The sequence below is a fragment of the Triturus cristatus genome, chromosome 4_1, assembly GCF_964204655.1.
Source record: "Triturus cristatus chromosome 4_1, aTriCri1.1, whole genome shotgun sequence".
NCBI classification, from domain to species: domain Eukaryota; kingdom Metazoa; phylum Chordata; class Amphibia; order Caudata; family Salamandridae; genus Triturus; species Triturus cristatus.
Genome location: NC_140585.1, coordinates 417,996,479 through 418,009,391, shown reverse-complemented (window position 1 = coordinate 418,009,391; position 12,913 = coordinate 417,996,479). Strand labels below are relative to the sequence as shown.

The window sequence follows — 12,913 nt, the reverse complement described above, 5'->3', positions numbered from 1 at the left end:
TGGCGCACGCCTTAGCCAACCAGAAATCGCCAGGTCTAACATTGGTGATCAGCGGTGGGATTTGGACTTGCGTTTGCGCTGTACCGCAGCAGCGACTGGCTACACCACAAAACTCTGCATTAGATAAATCACATTTTAGGGATTATTGTTTTTGAGTTCCATTATTTCCTCTCCTAAAGGTGTCCTTTGTGAATTATGTACTCCTGTGCTAGCTCAGACACTCAGGTTCCTTGTGTTAAACTCTTCTCAGGAACGTCCGCCAAAATGGAGCCTGCTTTTAATTTCTGTGGTCTGTTTAGATACAGTAGGTTGGAGTTGGTAAGGTTCTGTGAGGAGAGGGACATAGAGGTGGGTGAGTCAGATACCCAGTCCAAACTGAGGGACAACCTGATCCTATGGCAAAAGGAGGAGTGGGAGCGAGAGCGCAGCGAGGAAGATAGGGCCCGGGCCGCACGCCGAGAGGGTGGTGGGTCTGAGGGGAGCCCTGAGGAACCTGAAGAGGAGGAGGATTACCTGACAGGGACGCCAGTAGAGAGTGAAGACCCCATAGATAGGGAGTCCCTTGCTGGGTCCAGTGTCAGGAGCAGCACCCCATCCCTTTCCCTGTCCCCAGAGGAGTGGGTAGATAGGAGGGAAGAGAGGGAGCATCAGCTGGCCATGGAGAAGCTCAGGTTAGAGCATGCCTGGGGGATGGCGCAGCTGACTATAGAAGAGAACAAGCTGGAGACCGAGAGGGTCTTAGCGCAGGAGAGGATAGAGGAGGCTGAGAGGGCCTTCACCAGGGAGAAATCAGCGCTGGAGAGTAGACTAGCCCCTGCGCGCAGTCTTAGTTTTCTGGGCTCCCCAGGGAGGGGTGAGTCCAGTGGTGGCAGCGAGATAGATTTCAGTGTAGGAAGTCCCAGTTCCCCCAGTCTGGTACCTGTTCCCCAGGAGGAGGAGTTAAGGTTGAGATTCAGGAGCCGTAGGAAGCTGTCTCACCAGGCTTGGGACGAGTTTTTGGGTGAATGTGAAGAGGCACTAGACGATTGGGCAGGATTTTGCCCGGAACGCAGTTATTGCGACATGTATAATCTGGTTGTCAAAGAGCAGATGCTCCGTAGTTGTTCACCAGGGTTGCGCCAACACCTGTTGGGGCATGGATGGTCTGAGCCAATTAAGCTTGCAGAGGAAGCAGAGCGCTGGGAAAGCGTTAAAAGGTCGCTAGAGTCATTAGGGAGAAACTCCAAGAGTAGTGGGTCAGGTATCTTCCAGCCCAGCGTGGTGGAAGAGGCTCGGAGTAGCCCAGCTAGGTCCCAAAGTAGTGAGAGGGGTGTAGGGGCTCACGTCCTGTCTCAGTGGAGTAGGAGTGAGTGGGTGACTTCGAGTCCCCAGAGGCCCGAAACCCTGTCTCAAAACATGGATGGTTTCTTCAGGGAACACCAGGTTGGGGGCCTAGGCTGTCCCGTGAGTCCACTTGAGGAGGGTCACCTAGTGTATGGAGGACCTGGAGTCTCTGTAAATAGAGCTCCAGTGGTTCTGATGTCTGGCAGTACCGCTCCAGTAGGGAGGGTACAGAAGTCCAGCGAGAGGAGTGGCATGGGGCTGTGTTCCCCGGTGGAGGAGCCAGTGGGTCAGAGACCAGCCGGGAGGGCTGAGTCTCCTAGAAGTGACCATGGCGACTACACGTCTGGCCTGGGGGATCTTCGCGCACTGTCAGGTGGACAGGGGACGGGAGATCTGCGCCAGGCAGACGGTCATGCAACATATGAGGCATATGTTACTCTCGGGGGATGGTGTGTAAGTCCCCAGAAGTCCTGGAGTGCCAGGCAATTATTCCGCCAAAGGTTCTAGACCAGAGGTTGGGAGGCCAGGTTCAGGATCAGCCTGACCTGAAGGGTAGGACTACTGTAACAAGTGTCCTGACCGGTTCTTCTTCCAGAGGTACCGCCCCAGTTGGTAGGGAGCAGGACTCTGGAAGGGGGTGCAGAGGGTGGGAGAGCCCACCTCTGACCCCGGTGCAACCTGAGGGGTTAAACCCTAGGTTGGGAGACCAGTTCTCAGGGAAGGGTCCTGAGCTGGTTGGTGAGTTATGTTACGGGGTCGCCTCTCAGAGGAAGAGAGGGCGGAACCCTAGGAGAAGAGGTAGGGGGAGGAGAGCATCACCCATGACTTTTGGTCAGCCTGAGGGTACGGACCCTAGGCTGGAGGATCAGTGGCAGTTTAGAACTGCCCTGATGAGGGGTAGAGTGGAGAATGGCTGCTATGTGCCAGGGGTTACTACCCCCCACTCTGTGGTTAGGCAAGGACCAGTGGCACCTGGGTGGCCTAGGGCCTGGTCTTGGCCGCGGACAGCTTGGGAGTACCAGTGGGGTAGCCCAGTTGGTCCGGAGAGTGGTTTGAGAAGAAACCCCATGGGTTCACCGTGGCGTAGAACAGGAGGGTGTCCCGGCAGTGGCGGGCCCGCGTCCGTGTTCTATCGCCCCAAGCAGGGAAGTCCATCACGGTGGTGATTGGTCTACCCTGCGTTTTGGCTGGAAGGGGGTTGTGTTGGACTTGGCCCTTCTGGCCGGTTCACCCCGAAACTTTTTGCTTAATATTGTGACTTGGTTTAGTGATTTTATGGACTTCTGCGCACTTTACCGCTGTTTCCCAGGGTAAAGTGCGTGCGTGTTGTGAGGTTGGCCTGCCCTCCCATAGGAATGCATGGGGGAATGTATGTGTCCTGGTAGTTCCTGATGCGTGGGGTGTGCAGGCCCGTGTTTGGTATGTGCGGACTCGTGTGAGTGAATGCTGCGCGTTGATGTGTGCGGCGTGCATGTACCTAGTGTGGAAGTGCCACTTCTAGAAGTGGGCACTTCAGTGTGCAGTATGAAATGTGTGGCTTGTCTGGCGATTGGCTGGTGGAGGTCATGTGACGGGCTAGGGATTCCCCAGAGTCAGGAGGAGTCACCCAGTGGTGAAAAGGGAGTTAGCATGTTGATGGCTGGGGAGGAGTGTACCTGGGTCCTGAATAGGACAGGGCTTCCCCCCACACAATGCTGGCGCCGGCCCCTGTGGTGCGTCTAATGACCCTAGCCCTGCCAGTGAATAGGGAGAGGGGCTGAGCAAAACAAAGTGCTCAGGAACCTGTTGGAACTGGTTCGCCCCTTCCCTGCACCTTAGACAAAGCCTTGTACTGTATAAAAAGGGGCTGTGTCCCCTTACAGTTGGTGTTCTCTTGCAGGATCCACTTGAGGGGGGGGCCTGCTGCTGCTGGGCGCCAGGAGAGACCGCCACTGGGGACTGCCTCCCTGCTGGAGGGCCCTGTGAGCTGGCTCTGGGCCCAGCCTTTGCCCCCCTGCTCTCTGAAGGAACTTTTGATGGCTGGACGTTGCTTATAGCGCCTGGGAGCGCTTTTTGGACTTCGTGGCGCTGTGCGCGCTGTTTTCCTGGACTTTGCCATCTTTATAGCGCTGGGAGCGCTGTTTTGCTTTATAGCGCTAGGCGCGCTGTGATTCTGATAGCGGGTGCCCACCCCGCGATTCTGCCGTGTTTGACCAGGTCGGCGGGTGCCCACCCCACCGTTGTGTTCGTTACGAGGGAGCCTACCCCTCATTGCCGCTGTGGACGAGAATCACCGCTGCAGCCTGGACCGGAAGTCAGGCGGGCTGAGGGCGGGCCTCCGGGACAACCGGAACTGAGAAGAGGAGGGCGGGAGCCTACCCCGCCTCCTACCGAAGCGTCGCGGCTGCTTAACCCCCGGAGCAGGCAGGAGCCTACCCTGCGCCCCGGGGTACTGAGGAGAGTGACGAGGACGGCCGGAGCTGGAGCGGAGGGGGGCGCGAGGCACATTGTCGGTGCCTGCCCCCTCCGTGTCGAGAAGCAGCCCCGGAGTCCGCCGGCACCAGAAAGAGCAGAGCGGAGACAACGCGGGAGTCCCCCAAGCAGCCGGTGAGTGTCTAGAGGGCTGGGGGACTCCGCGCATGTGCTGGGGGTGCGGGGAGCCGTGCTCACGAGCCCCGTGAGGCTCCAACAGTTGTCACATTGCTCACGATCCCCGTGAGGCTCCAACAGTTGTCACATTGCTTCTCGAGCCCCGTGAGGCTCCAACGTTGTGGGGCATCGTTTGTTCAGAGCCGTGAAGGCTCCAACGAGCGGCAGAGATTGTGCAGAGTCCAGAGGGACTCCAACGACGGGGCATTGTAGGTGCAGAGCCACGAAGGCTCTAGAGGGCATTTTTAATGGTCAGAGCCGAGAGAGGGCTCCAGAGGCACGCAGAGTGCCTGAAGTTCGTTTTCCAGCTGCCCAGCACTTAGTGGGCAGCTGCCACGTTTAGGTGGGGGACCATTTTCGTTTTAGTCTGTGCAGCGGGCGCAGCTTGACTGAACGCAGGGCGTCCTAGCCCCTACCAGGCCAGTTGGCCCAGGGACTGCCACAGGTGGTGGCTCATGTGGAGTTTTGCGCTGTTGTCCCTACCTGCACCTCTGAATGTGTGTTGCTGCATCATGTGCCTTGTTTTACACCTCTGAATGTTTTATGCATCATGTGTTTTCCTTCCCTACACCTCTGAATGTGATGCATCATGTGTAACGTCCTATTACCCCTACAGGTATTGTGATACTTAGGTGGTTGTTTGCTTTCTCCTAGTACAGGTGGTGCTAGTGAGGTTCTAGTTCCCTGCGTGACATTCTCCTAAGGTGGTTAGGGTTGCGTAGGTGTTTCTTACCTGATACCAGTAAGTACTGGTTGTGTGCTATACATGTTATTTTTGTGCTACAGTAATTTTATATTTTTGTGCTAAGTTCTAAAAGTGTTAATTCCTGACAGTGGTCCATGTGGCCCTGTCCCCTGTACATATAATCCCTTGTAAATTCTGCCCGTGCCTGTTGGCACATTGTAAAGTGTGTGTTTTTATCTAATGTGTTGTGTATAATACAAAGGTTATTTTTATAGAATACCTTGTGTGGAGTTTCCTTTGTGGTGGGCCTTGGGTGTTGTTGCTGGGTGCGCGCGCAAACGCTTTACACATCGCCTCAGAGATAAGCCTGACTGCTCGTGCCAAGCTACCAAGGGGGTGAGCAGGGGTTATCTTTGGCGTGTAACTTCCTTGCTCTGACTAGAGTGGTGGTTTCTGCCTGGCTTTGGCGCACGCCTTAGCCAACCAGAAATCGCCAGGTCTAACAGAAGCCCTTGTGGAAGAATACAAGAAGAGGTAGTGTGTAAAGGCTTTGCTCCTTGGGAGGGGCGTACTGAACCTGAACAGCCTTAAACTAATAAAGCCAGAAAATAAAAAGCCAGAAAATGTAAGTTACAAACCACAAAGCCAATGGGTAAGCAAGGGGTGGATTGAATTCCCAGGGAAGGTTTCTGAATGTCCTCAGGATGTCTTTTTCAAACTAGACAGCTGCGACCTAAAAAAGGTTCTGCAATGATTAACTATGAAAAACTGTTGCAAAAAAATGAATCCAGAATAAAATAAGGAAATGTACAAAGGAAAGGAATTAATGAAAGATGGAAAAAACCTAAAAGGAAAAAAGTAATGAGGCAGACCGCAGTGCAAGGAGGGCTATACCTCCTTGTGTCTCTGAAGGAACATTTTACAAAGGGCAAAGGTACATTTTTCCTTCGGTAACTGTGTTCATCGACATGCTGTCTATCCCTGATATAATAGACGCCCATCAGGGACATGGAGTGGGCATTGATGGTGACCATGTGGCTATTTCTGGTATAATAGTGGCCCGTTCTTGATATATTGTGTACATACCAAGCAACATTTTGGCTATCCATTGCACTAATAGCCCATTCTTGGAATATGATGACCATTCTTGATAACCTTCCGGCTCTTTGTGGCATTTGAGTGGCTCTATTATGACATTCTTACTCTCCATGACATAATAATATCCCATAATACACATATTGTGGGCATTCATAACATACGTGTTGCCACCAATTATTTAGTGGTGGGACTGGCAAGAAGCAGCTAATCTTTGATGTATAGTGAACATACGTAGCATCATTCCGGCAGTATTTGGCACAATAGATCCATGCCATACTATGGGCACCCTGGTATTTGAACAGGGTTCTCCAAAGTCGGTCCAGTAGGGACAGATCCATGCCAGATTTTTACCAAATCCCATTTAGATAAATGTAGTTATCTTAAAAATGTAGCATGGATCGGGCCCTACAGGACTATCGTATGAAGGCATAATCTGTCCATGTGTGACAGTAGAACGAACATGTGTGCAGCTGATGAAAATGACAAGCTGTTTTTTGGGGACCAAACAAGTCTTTATAAAAAAATTGAAATCTGTCATTTCAGTCAGAATTACTCATGAAAATGGCACGTTTCTGTTTGTAGAAATAGAACTTATTCCAACAATAAATTTCGTATTTTATGGTAACCTTTCTGAATTTTCCGATATCGTCAAGCTAATGTTTCAGAAAAAATAATGGGATGGATCAATGATGCTGAGTTCAGAAAGCATTTCATTTTTTGTCAGTTAGTTAATAACTTTTGCGGACGCATTTCCTACATTGAGAAAGATTTGATATTTTCTCTACTGCTGTCCGTGGCTTTAGTATGCAAGACTCGTGTAACCTGCATGCTGCCCAAGCCTGTGAACGCTGGCAGTTGAACGGTCGCATTTGGATTCAAGTTTCGCCCAGTACTCACATTTTACTGTGAATGCACTTGTAAGATGGAAAAGGATCTCTGAAGTAAAGAAAGATATATCATATATTTCAAAAACTGATAAACCATGTGAGATTTGTAATTAGATTAATCTAACAGCCTTTGTTAGCTATATCCCTTTAGCCGATTGTGATAGGACAGTGGTTTTAAAAATTCACTGTGTCATTTCTTCAGGCTTTTGTCATGGAAAGCGGGCTTTAATACACCTGCGAAAGCTTCACATCTGTTTCATCTAGCATTCTTTTTTTTGGGGGGGCGGAGGGGGGGCAGTTTTATATAGCGCAAACTCGACCCGAAGGTATCAGAGCACTTTACATGAGCACCAGTTGCATTACAGACGAACTCATTCATTTTTAAGCACAGGGACAGTAAGTGATTTGCCCAGAATCACAGGATGTTTGAGCCTCCCCTCCCCCAGGCTCGAATCTGGTTCCCCAGCTTCAAAGTCGGCCGCCCTAGCCGTTAAGCCACGCCCTCTTTATTTCCTAAGGGAAAAAATCCATCTAATAAAAGAAAATGAGAGAATAAATACTTTTTGTATTAAAATAGTTCCTTGAGAACATTCTGCATTACCAGTGAATGTAATAGAATAACTTGTAAAATGGCGCTGTGGAGCTTGGCGGCAGTGAGCCTGCTCCCAACGCCGGCTCCGACTTTAGGTCCCCGTCCAAAATGTATTTCCTTGACTGATAGAGGAAAGGAAGGGGGGCCGCCGGCGAGGTGGTAACATGTGCTGGATATCAGCAGCATGCTCTGCAGCAGTGGGCTTCCTGGGAACCTATTGTGCTTCAAGGTACCGCTGGAGGGAGTGCGATGCCCTGACGTCTGTGAGCGGGGCCAGCTGTAATTTCCTTAAGTGAGTAGCCCACTGTAGGAGGGAGGCGGCTATATGCTGTCTTACTTTTTTGTGGACATTGGTTCAACAAGGACCGGAGTGCATTTCTGCGGCTTTGAAGACTGTGAGCGGAGGAGGTGTGTATGCGGGAACTCTCCTGGGAGGAGCAGATCAGGTATTCAGTGATAGCAGGGACACAGTGCATGGCAGAAATAGATTCAAGGTGGGCCAAGGAGGACTTTTCCAGCCCACACAAAAGTAGCAACACGGAGGCTAAAGAGAGGTGGGTCCCTCTATTGGAAACCTAGCAGGGGGGCAGAAAGGCATGATGGCAGCCTTTGACACAATGAAACAGCTGGATGCCTGGGAAAAGCCTCCTGAATAGTGTCATCCCTGATGCAAAGGATGGTAGCAGAGCTTCAGTAAAGGAGGTGGGTCGCGGCAGGTAGAGGATCAAGCTAGCCATATGGAGCAAGAAGTGAAGGCACATTTATGATTTGGGGCTTTCTGGTCGTCTCCTCAGATAGCAGCCTGTTTGAGGCAGTGGAGCAATTTACTTCCCCTGGACACTGGGAAGAGTCAGGGGAAGGGCATATAGGCTTGATGATGTTTTAATGTTGGTGAAGAACCTTATTGCTTGGAAATTAAATGCTTAAAGAACTTTTTTTTTAAATCTCAATAAAACATTTAGATTGTTAATAGTGCTACAGAAAGTGACTTTAGCCCTGAATATCAGAAAAATAATTGTGCTCTGTACATTTGATCCTTTTGTTTCAGTGGCTGGAATTCCTTCGGAGAAGCTGGTTGAGGCACATGGGTCATTCTTAACAGCCTCGTGTCATCTTTGCTACACACCATTTCCAGCTAAAGAAGCACAGGTAAATTGAAAACTCTTAACATTCAAAAGGCTGTTTTAATATCATCCATAATGTGCATAGTCTTCAATTGTTTCATTATTATTTCAATTATGCAAGCCAATTGTTTCAAACTTTAGATTTTGTTTTTGGTATCTTAATCCTTTCTTTTAGTTGTACATACTTATCAGTACCACCATCTCGTGTTCCGTCATCACTGGTTGTGGACATTTGAGCACATCAGAAGTTGTGAACTGTGAAAATTGTATTTCTTACTGATAGAGACTACGAAACACAGATTCCTCACCTTCTGAACTTACCCTGTGACCACACTGGATGCAGAATAGCTTGATAGCAAATCTGCCTAACGTCGGTAGGTGGTGTCATGTGGTTCCATATTGGATCCATCTTGCCCCAGATGTGAAGTCGGGCCTGTATACCTGCACCACTTCCCCGCGCTGACATCAGTTCCTTTCTTTTCACGCGTTCTGACACAGATCCAGAGCTCCTTCAAATTCCGTCAGTCTGACAAGATTTTCCTCAATTGTTTCTCAGTGTGCAATGTCTTCTCCTAAAACAACAGGGTTTAAGCAGATGAGTGGGATCGTCTTTTTCAGATATCGGTAATCGATACCCACCAGGTCTGTCTCTGGTACCTTGGGTCCAAGCATGACTTGGCATCCCACCACCGCAAAGCCAAACTTGACCTCACTGAACTAAGCAAGAAGTCAAAGAAAACACTGTCCTGGTTGAACTTGAGTGCGGACACGCTTTCGCACCCGAGATCAATCTCTGCACTGGTCTTCGTCGAAGTAACAAACTTAGGGTAAGTCCCCAAAAAATCTAAGATGCCCATGAGTTACAAGCATGGGTCTTTATCTTACCACCACTCACAACAATCTGAATCGCATGATGCACCGGGTATCTACAGGCTGCAGAGTTGTTCCCAGACTTCAGAAGTGATTTGGACAACTGCTCCCGATGCACCCTGTGCCATCAGTGATGCCACAACAGCCCGATGAGCTCAGGTTGGCTGTGAACAAGATCTTTGGTACTCCACCTCATCGCGCTGGAGGGCCTTCGGGCCCTAAGGAAACAAGGTGGGCTCCAGTCGGGCTACCATCAGCGAATCCCTCCCTAATGCCAAATGCAGCATTCAACCCCATTCCGAGGCCCTCCGTGAACTCTAAACAGGAGATATCAACTGAGGCAATGTCTAGACGTACCTCAACAACAACAGGCCTATCAGTCTTATCGAGGATGTGGCAGAGGATCAGCCCCAGGCAAAACATTCTACCCAAACCCCAGCCCCCGTCCTTCCGCAAATGTTTCAAAACCACTTTAGTTCACCCTTGGCAGCTCCTGATTGCCTTCTGGGAGGGTGTGTCACATCCCACCTTTCTGGGTGAAAGAGCATTACATCCGACCAATTGATGCTCCAGGTGGTGAAACATGGTTACTCCCTACCCTTCCTCTAATATCCTGCAGATATGCCTCCTATGCCACAACACCTCCCGGATGACCACTTGTCCATACTCCCTGAAGAAGTTCAGGTTCTCTTGATCAAGGGAGCCATAGAAAGGGTGCCTGCATCAAATCTGGACTGGATGTTTCGAAGAAGGACAAAGGTCTTAATCCCATCCTTGTTCTTCATCCTCTGAATTTCTTACTCTGGAAGGACAAGTTTTAAATGCTCACACTGACACAAGTTCTGTCTGTCCTAGGCCCAGTAGACTGGATGGGGGTGGTAGATCTGCAGGACTATAACTTTCAAATCCCTGTCCTGCTGTCTCACAGGTGCTACGTGCGGTTTTAGGTCGGTCAAGAGAATTTTCAGTGCTCCCCTTCGGCCTTAATAGTGCACCTGAGGTGTTCACAAAGGTGATGGCTGTGGTCACAGCCCATTTACAGAGTTGGGAATACCAGTCTTCCCATACCTCAATGACTGGCTATTGAAGGTGGGTTTGTCTTAAACAGTCGTGAGTCGTCTCAAACAGTCGTGAGCCATCTCTTGACGACAGATGACCCATTGACATTATTGGGCTTTTCCATCAGCGTGTTGTAGTTGCATCTGACTCTTTCACAATGGCCCCCCTTCATTGGAGTTCAATCAATCAATGAAGCTTTATTCGATTAAAAACAATCATAAAAGCAATAACACATTATATAAATACAATAGACATAAATAGCTACATTAACAATTGATTTCTTGATTTAAAAATGAATTTTAAAAAAGTGCTGACGGAGGCTACAACATAAGGGGAATCTAACATTTGTAGGGCTAAAAGTGCTGGGCGACATTGCCTAATACCAAAGGATTTCAAAACTGGTACAATCCATCTTTTCCTGGGAATGGTATAAAACTTGCATAGAAAGACAACATGTAATGTGGATTGAGTAGATAGGTCATCACATGGGCAATTACAAAGATATTTGGACCAATCATTGCATGTCGGAAAACTTAATAACCTATGGACAATTCCCAGACGGAAACGGACCAATAAAAATCTATCAAAGTCACCAGTAACAATTGATAAGTACGGTTGAATAGAAGAACACGTAGAGATCAACTGGTGTACCTGTACCGAGATCTTTTCTCTTTCAGTAATCAATCTACGGTCATTTAAAAAGTCCAAACACAATTTTTTCAAGTCTTTTTTCGCAATTGAGGACAAAGAAGTGGGGTCGTCATAAAATTCACAGCAGTCCATGTTGCAGAAAAAAGATTTAATGTAAGCTAGCCATTTTATCCTTGGGACCCCATCCAACTTAGAGACATCTGTGATTGTTGAACGATTCAGGGCCAGATTTTCTGATGTCCAAATCCTATGCCACTGGAGTAGTGGTTGTATTTTAATGATGTCTTCAAGAAAACCAATTCCCAGTTCGTCGTGGCATATATATGTTGAAGTAGAGGCAGGAACTCCCAGTAAGAACCGTAGGAATTTATTTTCTACAATCTGCAGGGACGTAGTGTCAGCAATCCCCCAAAGGCCTGCACCATAAGTGGCAACAGAAACACACTTTGCCTTATAAATTTTCAACAACTCAGACGGGGGCCTCCTGCCAAGCTTCTTACTAAAATTATGCAGGGCAGTTATCGTACTAGTAAACAGGGCCCTTCTGGTTTTTATTGCACGTTGCCAGATAAGTTTATTATCGAATAAAATACCCAAATAAACAAATGATTTGGTGTATTATATTGGTTTATCATACACAAACATGGTCTTTGGGCCTTTCCTGACGTTACTACCAGCAGTCATGGCAAAAGTTTTAGAGACGTTAATAGTAAGCCCCAAATTAGACATAAATTTTTCAAAAGAGAAAATTACTCTTTGCAAAGCGAGTGGGGTACGGGCCATTAAGACGGCGTCGTCGGCATATAACAGAGCCGGAATAGTTCTTGAGTCAATTTGGGGGAGGTCATGGCAATTTTGTACTAGGTATGGCCCTAGGCCGTTGATATATAGATTAAAAAGGAAGGGAGCAAGGACGCATCCCTGTCTCACTCCTTTTCCTATATTAAAATCGGTTGTACATTGACCCGCCATCCCATATCGAACCCTCGCCTTGGCCCCTGCATATAGCTGTCTGAGGAAGTTAACTAAAACAGTATCCACTCCAAGCCCATCTAAAATTTCCCAAAGCTTGGCATGTACAACACAATCGAAAGCTGATGATAAATCAACAAACGTTAGGTAAAAATTAGCCCTTTTCGCCTCCGAATACTTAGCCATTAAAAGGTTTAAATTAATACTCTGGTCCACAGTTCCCATGCCCTTACGAAAGCCATATTGAATATCACATAAAATTCCCCTGTCCTCAGCCCAATCCTGTAATTTGTTTAAAATGACTCTGCCAGCTATTTTCATTGAGGAGTCTAGCAGAGAAATCGGTCTATAACAGGCCGGGTTATCTCTATCTCCTTTTTTAAAAATTGGGACTAAAATTGAAACCAGCCACGTTGAAGGTAGAGAATTTTCTACGGAAGCATTGAAGAGTAAAGTTAAGAGTGGTCCCCATAGTTCCATGTTTGTTTTAAAAAGATCAGCAGGTACGACGTCTGGGCCTGGTGCCTTGCCCCATTGAGTCGACCTTATGGCCTCAATTACTTCCTGTACATCGAAAACCCGGTGTTTCTCGATTTGAGGTCCCTGGGGCAAGGGCACGTGTGGTTGATGCCCTGAGGAACCCAAAGCAACAACAGGACAGTCATAAAGTTTGGTAAAGTGACTAATCCAATCACTTTCAGGGATTGCGATCTCGATATTGGCTCTATCTGAATTAAGTAAAAAGGGAGCGTTGACAGCCTTCCAGAAGGCCGCCGAGTCCTTCAACAAAGCTGCCTCATGTAGTGCCGACCACATTAACTTTTTTAGCTCTAGTTTCCTGTTATTCAGAGCTATTTTATACTCTCTTCTGGCATTCCTGATATTAATATTGTTTTTAGGTTTAGTATGTAGGACAGACTTCAACTTTGCATGGGCTTGAGTGCATAACTGGTCAAACCAACCGTGCTTCACAGGTTTACTTTTGTTGGTTTCAACAAAGAGAGCGGTCTTAATGGTTGCAGTG

General features: G+C 48.3%; 1 protein-coding gene across 2 annotated transcripts in view; it reads left to right on the top strand.

Moving 5' to 3' along the window:
* LOC146855050 (NAD-dependent protein deacetylase sirtuin-3-like) overlaps window positions 1-12,913 on the top strand; it is a 353,106-nt gene that overhangs the window by 277,558 nt on the left and 62,635 nt on the right. For both annotated transcript variants that reach the window (XM_085650556.1, XM_085650557.1), the window contains one exon: window positions 8,262-8,362. In XM_085650556.1, coding sequence (XP_085506682.1) covers window positions 8,262-8,362 — 101 coding nt within the window. The remainder of the gene's footprint in view (window positions 1-8,261; window positions 8,363-12,913) is intronic.